The following is a 17960-nucleotide window of genomic DNA, read 5'->3' on the forward strand; positions in this document are numbered from 1 at the left end:
AATGCTTGCTAAGGCTTACATACTCTGCACTCTCTCTATATGTGTTCAACAACATCTGTAAACAGTTGATAAAATCATTTTTAAAGTTTGGAAAAACTAAATCCATTATGTAAAAAAGTCTGTATTAATGAACATATATGAGTATGGTGGGATGAATTTCCTTGATTTCTCTTCTTAGAACAATACTTTCAAAATGATTTGGTTTAGACAGTTTTCGTGTAATCCAAACTAAATCTGGAATTTTATCCCCAATTACTATTTTTCCAAATTACTGGGTCTCCCTTTCCTATTGATCTGTATTTATAATATTGCTAGAATCCCTTACCATTTATCTAAATTTCATAAACAGGCATTATTTGCATGGTCATTAATTAAGCACAATTTCTCCCCTGTCCGGTACTTCATCTGGAATGATCAAGACATTTTATAAAACAGAAAATCTTTGTTTTGTGGTGTCTTATTGGAGGAATGTGGCTGATCATATTGATTGGAAAAAAGTATGGATTCTGTTTTCGAAATATAATAACAAGGTTAGAGAAATCTCATTCAAATTATTACACAGATTTTACTAAAGTGTTTTTGGAAAGGTTTAAAACAGACACAGATACAGCACAAGCTGTTGCTTTTGTGGTGACCCTAATGAAACTGATATACCTATCGTTTGGGATTGTCCTCACACACAACTATTTTGGTTTCTTTATTTGGTTTCTCTCTGCTTTTTAAGGATGTACTGTTTGGATTCTTTAATATTCAAAAAGACAAAAATAATTCATATTTTATTATTAACCTATTATTACTTCTTGCAAAATTTCATATTCACTGCAGTAAATTCACTCATCAAAATCCTTTGTTATTAAAAAAAAAGAGGTTCAAACATGTATTCAAACTATTTCATCTTCCAAAAATCTTACTGCTGTTAATATATTTAATATTTTTATTTTTTGTTAAAGCTTTTGTTTAGTATTTATTTGTAATGTCACCTCTTTGTAAGTAGACAACAAAGCTGTTAGTTTTCTTGGGGATTGGTTTGATAAAAAAACTAACATGGAAAGTACATTTGAATCAAATTAAGGACAAATGTAAGACGGTCATAAAGTGAAGATTATGGAAAGTGAAACATAAATCTATAGCGGTGGTTGGATTTATTGACGTACTTTGAAATATTAATTTGAAGCTTCTTTCTTTTCAGATTCTTATTCACAGCTTTATCATTATAGAATGCGTATATTAACTTATTGGGAGAAAACAGCAAGATTTATGTGGAATCAGACATTTGAGCTCCCCCATAGAGACAGAATGGCATAATCATAACAACCCGCGAATATTCGTCAATCACAATGTGTTTATCAGGTTTATTAGGGAAAACAGCAAGCAAGTTAATCATGATTATATTATTGAATTTGTGAAGTAAATTATATAGTTATATAATTATATATATAAAATAATATTACATTTAATTTAAAATAATATAATATTTTAATGTTTTTTTATTATTTATTTCTAGTTTATTTGTTTTGTTTGGATACTACATATAAGCAAATATCCTGATCCATACTTTATTCCAGTTGGTGGCGGTAATGCTCCAGTAAGTGAGGTTGCCAACCGCCAAGAAACACCAGAGAAGAAGAAGAAGAACTACGCAGATAGAAAGAGAAAACTTTGCTCGTTGGATTTGATCTTTTTATTCTCTAGAAAACATTTGTACAGGTAGGCTATAACTTTAGCACAGACTCTACTAGTTTTACCCTTACGAAAATTAACCATGGTTTAACTACAAATAAAACCAAAGAACCATGGTTACTGTAGTTAAACCATGGTAACCACAAATTAACCATGGTTCTGTGATGTTAAATCGAAAGTATTTTTTAGACATTCAGTGTGACGTCACCGCTTCCGTGTCCAAACGCTCGATCAGAAATCACGATAGTTTGTTTTCCATCTACCGGCTGAGACTTACAACAAACATTTGGTCCAATATATTGCATTAGTATAAACTGAAAAAAGCATAAAAGCAGTGTCTGACAGCAGCTGTAGAACAGCAGAAATAGAGCTGATCCATGGTAACCTCCACAGAGCAGCATCTATTAATTATAGTGTTCTCTTTAATTATTTATAATTAGGCCTAATGAGGCATTCTATCAAAATCATGGAAGCTAAACTAATGAAGTACTTTAAAACAAGGAATAAAAACTAATACTAATGCGAGTATAAGACATTAAAGGCATAGTTCACCCAAAAATGATTTTTTTTTCTTTTTCTTTTTTTTTATCATTTATGATTTAGTTGGTGGCTGCCATTCCTTAGTATTTTTTATTTACTATGGAAGTCATTGGGAACCACCAACTGTTTGATTACCAGCAGTCTTCTAAATATCTTCTTAACTAACTTCTTCCACACAAGCAGCGTGCATGTGATAGGATGACACTGAATGTGCTGCTTTAGCGAATCATGCTGCTGTTCGATGTTTCTTAAAGTAGATCTTCACTTAATAGCATGAAGAGCAAATATTGACATGGACTGTACATTGAGATTGATTTAATCTCTCTCTGATACAGACACCCTGTGCGAGTTATTGTTTTCATGTTTAAAATACGAACAAGAATGCAAATTTCCCTGAATATCCAAACGATTGCAAATGTGACATAAATTTTTACAGCAGTTTCAACAAAAAATATTATATTAAGTGAATAATGCACGTTAAATTTACCTTACATTTAAACATAATATTGTCATGTTTGTTTTATTTCGCAATGAAATAACACTAGTTCCAACGAAATCTGTATTATCTGGTGTGCATCTCCAAGCAAGTGATGTTTAGTGAATGTATCTGCGTCTTTGAACGATTCTGAGAGTCAGTGATTAATAACTACAGCATTAGCTTGCTACTGAATGAATGAATGATGCCCGGCTCATGAAGACAGTGATTTGCCGTCACCTATTGTCTGTTTTATTTTTAAGTTTGCAAGTAGGCTATCATCGAAGGCATATATATATATATATATGCATGCCTGTAAATCAATTTAAGGTGCAAATGTTTTCCTTTTAATAGTAAAGGTGTGACTGTGGTCTAAGTGGAAGAGAAGGGCTACTCAGAACAATGTTAAATATTACATCACTGTAAAAAGTTTGACAATCACTGTGCTAAGACATGTGTGACGTCAAAATACACGACGTATGTGTATCGTGGTTTAGATCCCTAGTCCACACTCTGGATCAATCCAAAGCAGGATTATTAATCAAATTAAAATCATTAGGAATTTAAGGCAGAATTAATAGGTTTTTGTTTAACAGGAAAATACAAGTGAGTAGGTGAAGAATATTCCAGACTTCACAAGGAAGTGTATGTACTGTAGTTCGTTACTATTCAACATAATGATTAATGACACTTTCTCTCAGGTTGAACAAAATGTAGGAACATCTTTGTATGCAGATGATGGGGCTTTGTGGACTAGAGGTTGAAAATATATCTTATGTTAAAAGAATGCTGTGAAAATAATGAATCAAATTTGACTAGTTTTGGATGGATATGTGATGCTAAAGCAAAAAATGTAGGATTACATTTGTCTCCTCTCCACCAGTAAGTGTGGTGTGTGGTGGGCGTTCTGGCACAATATGGCTGCCGTCGCATCATCCAGGTGGATGCTGCACACTGGTGGTGGATGAGGAGATAACTCCTGACTATGTAAAGCGCTTTGAGTGCCTAGAAAATGCTATATAAATGTAAGGAATTATTATTATAACATCAATTACAGTACAGTAATACAGTCTCAATTCCCTCTGTTGCTCCCTGGTTATTCCCCTTGCCTACTGTTAACTTTAGTATACAGCAGGAACTGAAAGACATTTCTAATCAACTCCCGACACGATCCCGAAACATTTCCCAGAATCAGTGTTTTTATTTACAGATGGATCCAAAGATCCTGACACAGAAAATGCAGGTGCAGATGTATATATTACAATGTGTGATTTATATATTAAGAAAAGAGTACGAGCTACCCAATATCGCGTCCGTTATCGAAGGCGATTCATCTGGGATAATGAAGGTGATATTGCTTTACTTGTAAGTGATCTACGGCTCTGTCTATTAAAAGCCGCTCCATTTGAAAGCAGGTGTTGACGATTTAGCGCTAATCACTGAACCAGATTTACTGACTAGATGTGCATGAGCATATCGTTAGATATATCGCCCAGCCCTAATTTGTCAGTATAAGCAACAGAGCTATTGGTGATATTGCTGGCCCTACAGTGGATAGAAGAGAATGAAGTAAATAACTCTTTCATTGCATCTGATAGTTTTTCAGCACTTGAGAGTAGAAGATCTGGCAGGTCATCAGTTAGGATGGATATTATCAATGAAATATTCTACAGGATGTACAGAATAAAAGTTAAGGGCATGTCTACACACTTCATTTGGGTTCTTGCTCATGTTGGTGTGGAGGGAAATGAGAAGGTGGATATTCTGGCCAAACCAACTCTAAGAATAAAGCAAGTAGATCTAAATATTTCATCAAGTAAAGCAGAAGATAAAGTATACGTTAGAACATATACACAATCAGTTCGGCAGGTAATATCATATCATAACACATCTTAGAATTGTTCATACTGGATTTAATAAGTTGTCAAGCACTTTACTTGGCAGTGAATGCACTGTAGACAACAACAAACAGCTGAGTGTGTATTATTTCACTGTATGAAATACAACAATGAGAGATACCGTCTCATTCAGTCGACACATGTTAAAACATTTTAACAAGTCTGTAAAAATGTTGCATTAAGAATAATTCTAAAAGTGTAGTTCCATCTCCTCTTTTTCCATTTCAAGACCCGAGACTGAAAGTATTTTGTGATCAAATCAAACCTGATAGAGAGACGATAAACACGAGCAAAATTAATCTTCTTTTAAACTTAAATAATGTTCCTGTAAATAAAGAAGTGTGTTGTGAGTGATCTGAAGAGATTATTACATGGCAGTATATTTGTAGCATATTTTATTTGTGTATTGATTGCTTGATAACTCAGAGATTCAGCACTAGTTATTTTCTTCATCATTTGTTCCTCTGAACTCTCATGATCTTGATCTGATTGTCATGTCCAGGTCCTGATGAGCATCTGATCGTCTTCAGAGACACAAAGATCTCAGTGTTGAGCTGTTCATCTGCAGTCTGTCAGAGAAGAGAGGAAAGATGAGTCTCTCACACAAACAGAGGTAAGACTGAGTCTGCTATTACAGAAGTTTTAACACTTTTCAACAAGCAGAGTTTTATCTCACTGTTGTCATTAGTGTTGTCAAAAGACCCGGTACTTCGGTACCAAGTCGGTACTAAAAACGATTTCCGCGAAGCAGAAAACGAGGACAGAATCTCAAAATCCAGTCATGAAAATAATGAAACTATGAAAATATGGACAGTCACGTAATTAGTCAAAGTTAGCATAAATTAATCAAATCAAATCTCCATATGGACCAGTATCTGTAAATGTTAAGCCGCAAAAGTTGTTTGAAATGTGAATCTGTGTTCTGCGCGTCTCTGTGTGAATTAATGAATGGCAGAGACGTGCGGGTTTGTTTACTACATAGACTGAAGCGCATGACGCTTGTATTGTGTCACTATTGCTAGAGAAGATATAAAAGAGGAAGGTGAGAGAAGTGAGATGACTGAGACTGAGGAGAATGAAGGTGAATGTGACACAATGTTAGAAATGAAGCTTGTGTGTTACATGAGGATGCTACTGATGTGACAGAAGAGATCTTGGACTCTACTGTGATGGAAGGGGACTTTTCGCTCTTTTTTTTTTTTTTCTTTTTTACATTGCAGTATACATTGTAGATAATTTTTTGAATTTATGAAATTGATTGTATCAAAACTTTAAAAATGTTCCCACTCTCTTCTTTGTGTCATTAGTGTAAGATCAGACTCACATGTGTCCAGCTCTGTGTCTGTGAAGAGTGACTGCTCAAAAGAAGGTGTGCCACCAGAATTCAGTGAAGAAACACCATCAGCTACTGAAAGGTATTTCATGTTTTTTGTATTATGGCACTAGCTAATTTCTCCACTGGGATATCTGTGATAGAAATTAAATAAAATCATAAATCAAAGAACAATATCTGCTTTCCTTTTTAATGAAGTCAGTCTGGAGCTTCTTTCCAGTAATACAGTTACACAAGCAGCAGCAAGAAGGAATAAATTCCCCATAGAGACAGGAATATGTCTTTCCATCTTTCTGTTATTAGTGTCAATAGTTTTTTCCTTCTAGGACAGAAAAACTTACATTTGTACTTGAGTAGAACCTTCTCTTTAACAGAATTAACTTATAATTGCAGCATTAACAGCTGAAGTTTGCTCTTTGTGTTTGATAAAGTAGCAAGAGATTTATCAAATATATTGCCTTAACCACATTTAATTTTATTCTCCATTTTAACAGTCTGCATTATGAGACATTAGACTCAGACTTCCAGATTAACAGGAACCACAAGAATTTCACAGACAAACTCCAAGGAATCTTCCAGGTGATAAAATATTTAATTAAAGATTATATTTATAACAAATAAATTGGTTATTGGACAATGTTTCTTGTTTCTTTTTATATATATATCAGTGATGCGCGGGTTGATCCGAAATGAGCCGGTGCCTGGGGTCACCCGTGGTCACCTGCGGTTACGAGTCATCCAAAAATATTTTTAATGATACTCAGGTCGCGGTCGGTCGGGTCATTTGAAATAAAGATGCCAAATAAACCTTTTTAATTTATATAGTACTAGACACAATTTAGAAATACATAGGCCTACACTTTATTGGCTGAATAACTGGCGCGATTATAGAGTGACCATCTGTCCCGCTTTACGTTGTACTGTACAGCAATTTTACCCTTTGTCCCACCTCACGCAAATTAAGCACCTGTGCCGCTTTTTCATTCAACCCTGCCTAATAAATACTTAGGCTACTGTTAACTTATGTCCAATAGTTCAGAGGAGAGCAATAAAATCTTTAGTCGACTCGATAGGCTGAGTCGTGCATCAACCAAACTGTTGACTGGTGCACGAACGCCTTCTAAACATTGTCAACAAACTCAAATTGGAGAGTGCACATGCTGTGTTCGGGCAGGTTAAGCAGCCATGGCCAGTGTGGCCACGAAAAAGATGCACTTTTAATAGCGAATGGACTACTCTTGGTTAAGACCTGTCGATGGCGAAGCTTTTTTTTTTTCTGTGGGACATGGTGGAGAATACGACGTGAAGCGACATGGTGCATGTGAGTACCACAGAGAAAAAAGCACATCATCAAGAAACATGCAAATCAGTGCAATCGTTTTTCATTTAAACCAAATGACCCACAGGCTGACAAAGTTTGGGCTGCAGAAGTGACGAGCATTTATCATGCCGTACATCACACACATTCATATCGCTCGACTGACTGCAGTAAGTTAGCTCCAGTCATTTTTCCAGATTCTGAAATAGCTAAGAAAAAAGATGTAGAAACTTTGGTTGATATTTTGGGTCAGGTAGTGTCGGTGGGTTTAAATAGAAATATAGCCAATATATTACAGAAAGCTTGAAATGTCTACTTTTAAACAAAAATCTTCAAACCAAAATGAATAGGCTACTCTCTGATGATGTAATCCATATGAAATGTGCATTTCTCTCTGGCGTTCATGCCGAGTCCGCATCGTCCACTTCATCTTTGCAGCGACACAGAAAACACCAGTTTATTACTAAACAATTAAATGTCTCCTTGCTAATTTAGACACATTCATAATCATTACTTTAACCGATATTTGTGGCAAGCTTTATGTGTGCGGTCATAACTTATTATCCTGTAGGCTATAGCCTATTTAAGTAATTAATATAAAGGTTCGACGCATTAACTACTTAAAAAAATGCGGGGCAGGAAGCGGGTTGGGTACAATATTTTAGTTTTCGTTTTTTGTGGTCCGAGTTGCGGGCAGGTTAGTTGAAAACGTCGGTCTGGTGCGGGTTGTTTACACATTGACCCAACGCATAACTGAGAGAGAGATTTATTTATTTACTTTACTTACTGATTATATAATTTGGACCAAATGAAAGTGGATTTGGTATAATTTTGTTCTTTGTTTGTAGGATCTTGAGAGCAAAATAATGAAATTTCTAAAGAAAGAACTGGAAAAGTTTAAGAAAATATTACAAAAAGAGAACTTGCAGTACTTTGTGAAGGACTTTAATGAGAACAGATGCAGTATGAAAGAAGCAGCTCTTGATCTCACGCTCTACTTCCTGAGAGAGATGAAGCAAGATGAAGCTGCTGATACTCTAGAAGGTAAGAGACTCTGATCGCTGCTTCGAGCGCTGTGTCAGTCTGTTTTCTTTTCAACAATCACTGCTATGACTCACAGGAAGATCATTTGCTGTTCATATGCCTCTCATATTATCATCATAACCTGTCTCTTCCAACTACAGACTTCTTTTAGTCTTCCACATTCTGTTCTGTACACAACAAACCCAAAGACTAAACATTCTTTTATTTCTGTTTAGACGAGCTGGTCTTCATTCATCAGCTAAAGTGTAGCCTAAAGAAGAAGTATCAATGTGTGTTTGAAGGAATTGCAAAGCAAGGAGACTCTACACTTCTGAAGAACATCTACACAGATCTCTATATCACTCAGGGTTGTAGTGAACAGGTCAATACTGAACATGAGGTGAGACAGATTGAAGTTGCTTCCAGACGTCATGAATCACAGGAGATACAGGTTGAGTGCAAACATTTGTTTGAAGCACCTGAACAAGACAAGCAGATCAGAACTGTACTGACAAAAGGAGTTGCTGGCATCGGAAAATCAGTCTCTGTGCAGAAGTTTGTTCTGGATTGGGCCGAAGGAAAAGAAAATCAAGATATCAGCTTCATATTTCCTCTTCCATTTAGAGAGATGAACTTAAAAGAGCAAGAAAAACTAAGTTTGATGGACCTTATAACTCAGTTTTTCCCAGAGACAAAAGGACTGAACCTTACAAGAAGAAATCAATTCAAAGTCTTGTTCATTCTTGATGGATTGGATGAATGTCGACTTCCTGTAAACTTTAAGGATAATGAGACGTGGTCTGATGTATCATCACCAGTCTCTCTGGATGTTCTCCTGACGAACCTCATCAAGGGAAATCTTCTTCCTTCTGCTCTCATCTGGATCACCAGCAGACCAGCAGCTGCCAGTAAGATTCCTCCTGACTGTATCGACCGGATGACAGAGATACGAGGATTCAATGATGCACAAAAGGAGGAGTACTTCAGAAAAAGATTCACGGATGAGAATCAGGCCAAAGAAATCATTGATCATGTTAAACAATCAAAGAGTCTCTTTATCATGTGCCACATCCCAGTCTTCTGCTGGATTTCAGCCACTGTTCTCCAGAACATTTTAAAGAAGAAGAGATATAATGTTGTGAAAAACAATCAGGCTGCTGATGTCTCCAAAACACTGCAGGAGTCAAATACTGAAGACACTCCTAAGACTCTGACACAAATGTACACACACTTCCTCAGATTTCAGATCCAGCAGAGCAGACGAAAGTATGATGGAGAACATACACCAGATGTTTCCTGGGATAAAGATGCCATCTTTTCACTGGGGAAACTGGCATTTGATCAGCTGAAAAGAAACAATGTGATCTTCTATGACACAGATCTGGAAGACTGTGGTATTAACGTCTATAAGGCTTCAGTGTACTCAGGCATGTGTACCCAGATCTTTAAGGAGGAAACAGGGATCACTCTTGGTACCATGTACTGCTTCGTTCACTTGAGCATTCAAGAGTTTATTGCAGCCCTTTATGCACATCTGTTTCTAGACATCAAAAATAAATATGTGTTTGATCAAGATTCTACAGAACAGAAAAACAAAAATTTCCTTCAGATCCTTCTTGGACAATCCAAAAAAAACATGATTGATTTGCTCAAGACTGCAGTGGACAAGGCACTAGAGAGTGATAATGGACATCTGGATCTTTTTCTTCGCTTCCTCCTTGGTTTGTCACTCCAGTCCAATCAGAGACTCTTACAGGGTCTGTTGACACTGGAACATAGAAATGAGCAGAGCAAAAAGGAAATAGTTCAGTACATCAAGCAGAAATTAGAGTCTAATCTGTCTCCAGAGAGATCCATCAATCTGTTCTACTGTCTGAATGAACTGAACGACCAAACTCTGGTGAAAGACATTCAAACCCACCTTAGCAAAGGAAGTCTCTCATCTGCTGATCTTTCACCTGCCCAGTGGTCTGCTTTGGTCTTTGTGTTGATGACATCAGAGGAGGAGCTGGAGGAGTTTGAGCTTCAGAAATTCAAGAAATCAGACGAGTGTCTCATTAGATTATCAGCAGTCATCAAAACCTGCAAAAGAGCTCTGTAAGTTATTTAATATATCGTGTCATGTTTTGTTCTCATCTTAAAATTACATGAATCTACATTGATACATAGCAGGCTTGGACACCACAATTTATAGTGATAATTAACCATACACCAGTTATAAGTAGGGATAGGCCTCACGATACGATATTATCACGATACTTGTGTCAATATATTGAGATATTCTGAGATTCTGAGGTCTCTTCCGGGTCTATTGTGAGCGCGACTGTTGTGACTGTTGACGTACAGTGTGAAGTAGTAATTTTTATTTTATAATTTTCATTTTTTCCTGAAATAACCCTTTCATATTAATTTCAACATTTACTAATTCATTATTAAAATCAACAGTTGTGCTAGTTAACAGTTAATGCACTCTTAATAAACATAAACTAATAATGAACAACTGTATTCTCATTAACTAACTTTAAGAAAGACTAATAAATACTGTAATGTATTGTTCATTGTTTGTTTGTGTTAAACATTAATGGAACCTTATTGTAAACTGATAACTTAATATTAATAATCAATAAATACTTTTTTATCCACTTCAATGTAACAGAATCAGTTATAAGTTGTTGGATTTATTTATAAAAAATTTTTTGGACTATCTAAATGATTATAGTTCTACAAAGTTCTTATTATCAGTTCACGGCATATAGATATAACATGTTACCTTACATTTACATTTATTCATTTAGCAGACGCTTTTATCCAAAGCGACTTACAGATGAAGACAGTGGAAGCAATCAAAAATAACAAAAAGAGCAATGATATATAAGTGCTATAACAAGTCTCAGTTAGGTTAACACAGTACACGTAGCATGGGATTTTACATAATATAATAAATAAACAGAAAACAGATAGAATAAAAAATAATAAAAAAGAATAGAGCAAGCTAGTTAGAGGTCTTTACACATACACACACACATACATATACAATTGCATAATAAATGAAAAGAAAATAGAATACAAAAAGATTAGAAAGGTAGTTAGATGTTTTTAAAGAATAGAATTAGAATAGTGAGTGTTAAAGTTAGAGGGTCAAATAAAGATGGAAGAGATGTGTTTTAAGCCGATTCTTGAAGATGGCTAAGGACTCAGCTGCTCGGATTGAGTTGGGGAGTTCATTCCTCCAGAAGGGAACATGTTACAGCACAGTATCGCTACTGCAAACAGGAGCAAGATTTTTTTTGCCATTTTTCCTATTGCCAAGACCTATTTCTCTCAAATATTGTTCACAAATCTGTCTTAATCTGTGTTAGTGAGCACTTCTTTTTCTATTTGCTGAGATAATCCATCCACCTAACAGGTGTGGCATATCAAGATGCTGATTTGACAGCATGATCAGCCTTTAGGCCCTTTCCCACTGTGATTCTGGCAAATACACGGGAAATGTGTCCCGGCAATTGTTGCACTTGTTGCTAGATTTTGCGCTTTCACACTACCAGTGATTACCCGGAATATGTGCGTGCATTCACACACAACCCCTAAAGGTCCCGTAAAGACATGTGACATCAGGGTGTGACGTGTAATGTATGAGTCGAAAACGCTAGGCACGTTAACGTTCACTTAAAATGGCGATCTCAGCTTCAGCGCCGAAAGTGAGGAACTAACTGATCTCTGCTTCATTACAATTTGCAAATTTTTTAGTAGCGAACATTGATCTGCCTTCAAAACACCTGGTAAAAGAGTCACGTGATATCGTGCGTCATCACTACGACACACCCTTTACAGCATTAGTTCTGACTTTTGTTCACACAGAGCTCATTCCGGGACTGAACCCGGCAATGTTCCTAGGTCCCTAACCCTGGATCAATCCCGGGACATGTTTGCGTTCACACAGAAGGCGACCCGGAAATTTACTGGGTCCAATGTTTAGTGTGAAAGGGGCTTTAGGCTGGCCACAGTAAAAGGCCACTCTAAAATGTGCAGTTTACTGTATTGATGGTTCGAGGGGGGTGTCCGAAAACCAGTCAGTATCTGGTGTGACCACCATTTGCCTCATGCAGTGCTACACATCTCCATCTGATAACTTTCCGCGTTCCCGTCATCTTTATTTCAGAAGGTGACCCAGCTGACTTTACCAGAAAAAAAAAAAAAAAACTCAACACCAGCATCTAGTTGATTTGTCAAGAAATTGATTTTATAACTCTACCAAGTAGTATACTAAAAGATCCGTATTGCTGCGGAAAACATTGCTATACTATACCGTATGGTTATAACCCCTAGTTATAAGTATATATCTCTTTTAGGGTGAAGTCTAAACAATTTCTTGAACTTTTTTTTTTTCCTTTAAAACTGCAGTCCTTTGGAATTAAAGTGCAATGCTGGTTTATTAGATTTACATGGGTTTTATGTAAAAATATCTCTTTTCAGCAAAACAAGCTGTTTAGTTACAGCACATGATGTTATTATAAAAGTTGTTTCTACTCCAATATTCAGTTCAACTTCTGCTATAAAGGAGATATACACTTGCATAACCTTAATGCATAAATTATTAACCTCCAGATTCTCCACCTCAATACACTCATCCAGATAATAGAGCAGCACTTTTAAATATATAACTCATTGCCATTAATGATATAAGCCTATTATTCATTTACATATTTTATTAAGTTTTATTTGAATCAATTTGAATCAATACAATTCTAATATATATGCAGTGTATTGGTATAAATTATTTTTTTGTATTTAACAAATGTATTACATGTATCTAACTCTGTGATTTGATTTATTTCTCTTGTAGGCTAAATGATTGTGGCTTAACAGACAAAAGCTGTCCAGTTCTGGCTTCAGTTCTTGGATCAGATACCAATCTGAAAGAGCTGAACATGAACAATAATAATCTGCAGGATTCAGGAGTGAAGCTACTCTGCACTGGCCTGGATAATATAAATTGCAAATTAGAGATACTGAGGTAAGTTTTGTGACAATCATTAGTGTTTTGTTCATTCAAATTTGGACAAATTGCAGGCTTTAATTTCAGCATAAACTCCACATTTCAGGCCCCTCATTTACCAACAGTGCATATGCACAGATGTGTGTGTAACGAGTGCGGAAGAACAGTCTCATGCAAAGTTAGGGATCTTCCATCTTGTACTTTAACATAGGAATGTGTGTAAATATAAGCACAACTCTGAGCATGCTTAAGCAGAGAATCTAGTGCTAGAATGGCAATACTACAAAAAGAAAGTGCTACTGTGTGTTTCCTGTGTCCTTTAATTGCAAATACTACATTTATAAATGAATATTTCAAGTTAGATGAGATATTTAGTCTTGTTTATCCCCCCAGGAAACAAGACTAAATGTATTTTTGCTTATATATAGTAAATGCATCTTGATGATTTAAAGTAAAAACAAGACAAAAATAATATATATATATAATAATATACTTTTTGCGTGCAGCTGGGAAGTCATTTGAAATGTAGCTTTAGTGTCATGACTGATCTTGCTTTGCTGGAGGATTCTGCAAACCATGCTCTGTGCAGAAAACATGTTTAAAAAGAACGCACTGATCTGTTTAGTGAGTGCACAGAATGTCTTCTCAGTCGGTACTGCTTTCTTTTTCCATTATTTAGGGTGAGGACATTACACATTCACATGATATATAAAGGGAGGTGTTGTCACCATATATGGTTTATTGGAGCCGTTTCTGAATGCAAATGACAGTGTTTAAATGTGTTTTTTTTAAGTCTAGATCTAGTCACGATGCTCTACTGCAGGATAAACACTGTACACTCAACACATTGACATATATTATTTCAATGTTACAAGGACATTTTTAAATTCTTGCTACTGGGTGTTTTTGTGCGTCTTGTATAAGAGATCGCTGACTGAATGAGTTGCCATCATCATCATCATCATCACCAGTATTTGTTAAATGTCAGCTAAAACATACTGGTAAATATTAAGATTATAACTGAAGTGTTTTCTCTTCATGTAGTCTGAAGAACAACTGTATCACAGAAGGAGGTTGTCATGTTCTGGCTGCAGCTCTAAATTCAAACGCTTCAATTCTGACAGAGCTGGATCTGAGCAGGAATAAACTAGGAGACTCTGGAGTGACAGAAATCTCCAGCCTGCTGAGAAATTCACAGACACTACAGATACTCAGGTCTGAATTTGGTTAATCTAAACATGAATCAATGTTAAGCTCCAGCTGGTCTGTAAACTGGTGCTGTGTCAAAAGGAATGAAATTGGTGTGTTGGTGTAGATATGTTTATAAAATATTGACAAACGGATGGATTTTTGGAGGTGATGGGAAATGTTAATATTCTAATGGTGTAATGCATGTTTTTATGTGTTCGTTCGTTCATCATTCATTCATTCATTCATTCATTCATTCATTCATTCATTCATTCATTTGTTCATTCATCAGTTCATTCATTCATTCATTCATTCATTCATCAGTTCATTAGTTTGGTCTTTCTGAAGAGTTTCAGACTGCAGTATCACAGAAGAAGGTTATAATACAGTTGCAATCAACATAATTCAACCCCCTTAACCTGCTAGACATTTTGCTGCGGAGAATATAATTTTATGAAAACAGATAACAAAGGCATTAGTAAAGTGTTGAAGTTGTTTAATACACTTTTGTGTGATTCTCAGAATGGAACATTGATGAATCATGATGAAATTCAAATTGGATCTAAACATTCATGTTCAGAATTATTAACCCCCCCCCCCCCCAAAAAAAAAGTCAAATTTTATTAATAAAAATCACCAATAAACGCTGCCTGTAAGTGTTTAGAAGCTGTCGGTCATCTCTCTACTACAGTCTTGGACCCATTCCTCATCTGAAAAAGCTTCTTGATCACTGATAATCTTTGGTTTTCACATTGCCACTGCTTTCTTTAAATTCATCCAGATATTTTCAATGAGAGTTAAATCTGGAGACTGAACAAGCCACTCAAGAACATTCTATGACTTATCCCTGAACCAAGCAGAAGTAGATTTGGATGTGTACTTTGGGATGACTTTCCTGCAGGAAAGTCCATTGATCATGAGCTTCAGTCTTTGCACCAAAGGCATTACAATTCTTGTAAAAATGACCTGATACTTCAAGAATACATGATGTCCTTCATACAGTCATGTTTTCCACTTCCTGCTGCAGTAAAACACCCCATAACAGCACTGATCCACCTCAAGTTTGACGATGGAGATGGTGTTCTTCTGCTTATGAGCTTGGCCACATCACTCCATAAAACATTCCTCCAGAGCTCCACAGGTCTACACAAATGAATTTTACCAAGTTCAAGTCTGCCTTTTGTTCTTCTTGATCAAGAGTGGTATTCTCCAAGATGTCTCAACATGAAGGCCATACTTGTCTAGTGTTCTTACACACTGCACTGAAATGGTTTTCCTTCTTTCATCGGGTCATTTTGCAAGTCTTTGGCTGTACATTGCAGGTTTTTCTTCAACACCCTAAAAAGGTTTTCTGGTACAACACACTTTTAGATAAGGAATAAGGCTGAGGGTTTTTAATGTCTTGGAAATCTTCTTACAGCCTTTACAGACTTTCTAAAGTAATACAATTATTTATTCTCTATAACTTTTGTGAGATCTCTGTGACTTCTTCCATTTTTGCTACTCAACTTCAGCACATGCATGGGTTAACTCTGTGTATGTGTAACAGCTCAAGCTAATTCTGTTTTTATTAGAGTTTCTAAAGACATAATTGTGTTTTTAAACTATTTTATTCTCCACCATGCAAATAAGACATAAGAGATACTCCACTCCAAAATGAAAATTTACCCCCATGTCGTTCCAAACCCGTTAAAGCTTTATTCGTCGTTGGAACACAATTGAAGATATTTTGGATGAAAACCTGGAGGCTTTAGACTGCCAAGTAAAACAGCAATGTTGAATAAGGGTTGAATAATTGTGACATATCTCTGTTATTAAAATCTTATAACTCAAAAATAATACATTATATAAGATTATATATTGACATTATGACTTTTAATATATTACTTTTGAAACCAGTGAACTGTTATAGATGTGATTTAGATTTTATCCTGGGTCTTCAGAAAAGCTTGTATTTGTAAAGTACTGCAGTTTCTGAGGGGTTGAGTAATTTTGATTGCAACTGTAGGTTATAATTGTGGAAAATTAAAAATGCAAAAATTAAAAATTGCATTTGTTGTAGTTTACGTTCACCAATTTATAACTTTACCCAGCTTTACTGTGAAAAGAGTCCATTCAGGTCAAAAATCCTGTAATGCATCTTTTTATTTTCTTCATTCTAGAACATGTACTTGTGTGACAATCTGTGTTATAATGAAGAATGACATCTTTTCTAATAGGCTTTCAGACTGCAGTATCACTGAAGAAGGTTATAAAGCTCTGTCTTCAGCTCTGAGATCAAACCCTTCACACCTGATAGAGCTGGATCTCACAGGAAATGATCCTGGAGAATCAGGAGTGAATCAGCTCTGTGATTTACTACAGGATCCAAACTGTCAACTCAAGACACTGAGGTGAGACCTGATTAAATAATATAAAATCAATTATACAAATATTTAAAATGTATTATATATATTAGGGGGTAACGGTAACGGTACGTATTCGTACCGGACCGTTTCGGTACAGGGCTTTCGGTACGGTGCACGTGTGTAACGAATGACGGAATGCAATATTTTGTGCGTGGAATATAAGTACATTTTCGTGTTTCCAAATGAACATATTAAGTGGCGGAAGTCTCCGCGTTCAGCGCAAATCCTGCCCTGCAGCTGATTCTATAAGGCCGGTGACACACTGGATGCGTGGAGCAATTGTGTCTCAGTTGCGTGGCGTGTCCGTTTTTAATTCGGCTCCCATGTTAACAGGTTAGAGCTTGCAGACTGCCTGCATGAGACGCGCGGAAAAAACGTGCATGCTAGAAATAGAACCGACGCCTATTTTTCACGTGACACGCAACGTCGTGTTGGAAGCGTTTCCAGGCAAAATAGAATAGGAAAATATGTTTGTCATTTTGTACACAAATACATATTAATTCATGACACTTTGATGTTTGAAAGTCTATAGGTTGACATAAATTCAGATATAAATGTAATTTAAAAAACAAATTAATAATTATCGATTTTCAAATATTGCACCTGTCAAACATAGTCTATTTTGCCATCAATACTGTTGACGGTGTCCTTTATCAGTAGGCTTTATATTTATGCTCAACATGAAGTATAGATATTGTTGTCGGGAAGACAAGAGCCTGGTCTGTCGGCGGTCTCCCTCTGTGTCACCTACAGCAGCAGCAGCGCGCCATCGTCGCATCAGGCACGATTCTGGTGAAGCAGGCCTACAAGCTGGGATTGGTAATGCTGCACTGTAATCATAGTTATTTATTATATTTTCATTATATTTATTATATGTTATTGGTTTGAGGCCGAGTATTTTATTAAGTGGAGAGCTTAATAACAGCAGTATTTTATTTCTTATTCTTTAAAAAAAAAAAGTATTTAAAAAAAGTGTATAGTAATAAACAACCTGCAGTTTAATGTTTGCATTTTTTCCCTTACTGTACCGAAATGAACCGAACCGTGACTTTAAAGGGGGGTGAAATGCTCGTTTTCACTCAATATCCTGTTAATCTTGAA

At 36.0% G+C, this 17960-nt stretch overlaps 1 protein-coding gene across 1 annotated transcript in view; it reads left to right on the forward strand.

The window, feature by feature from the left end:
- Nucleotides 1-10368, forward strand: part of LOC113078586 (NLR family CARD domain-containing protein 3-like) — a 66975-nt gene extending 56607 nt beyond the window's left edge. The window contains exons 2-6 of the mRNA XM_026250902.1: nt 5096-5206; nt 5901-6008; nt 6421-6505; nt 8093-8288; nt 8504-10368. Coding sequence (XP_026106687.1) covers nt 5184-5206; nt 5901-6008; nt 6421-6505; nt 8093-8288; nt 8504-10368 — 2277 coding nt within the window. The 5' untranslated portion in view covers nt 5096-5183. The remainder of the gene's footprint in view (nt 1-5095; nt 5207-5900; nt 6009-6420; nt 6506-8092; nt 8289-8503) is intronic.
- Nucleotides 10369-17960: the final 7592 nt, after the last annotated feature.

This window comes from Carassius auratus, unplaced genomic scaffold (genome assembly GCF_003368295.1).
Source record: "Carassius auratus strain Wakin unplaced genomic scaffold, ASM336829v1 scaf_tig00026059, whole genome shotgun sequence".
NCBI classification, from domain to species: Eukaryota; Metazoa; Chordata; class Actinopteri; order Cypriniformes; family Cyprinidae; genus Carassius; species Carassius auratus.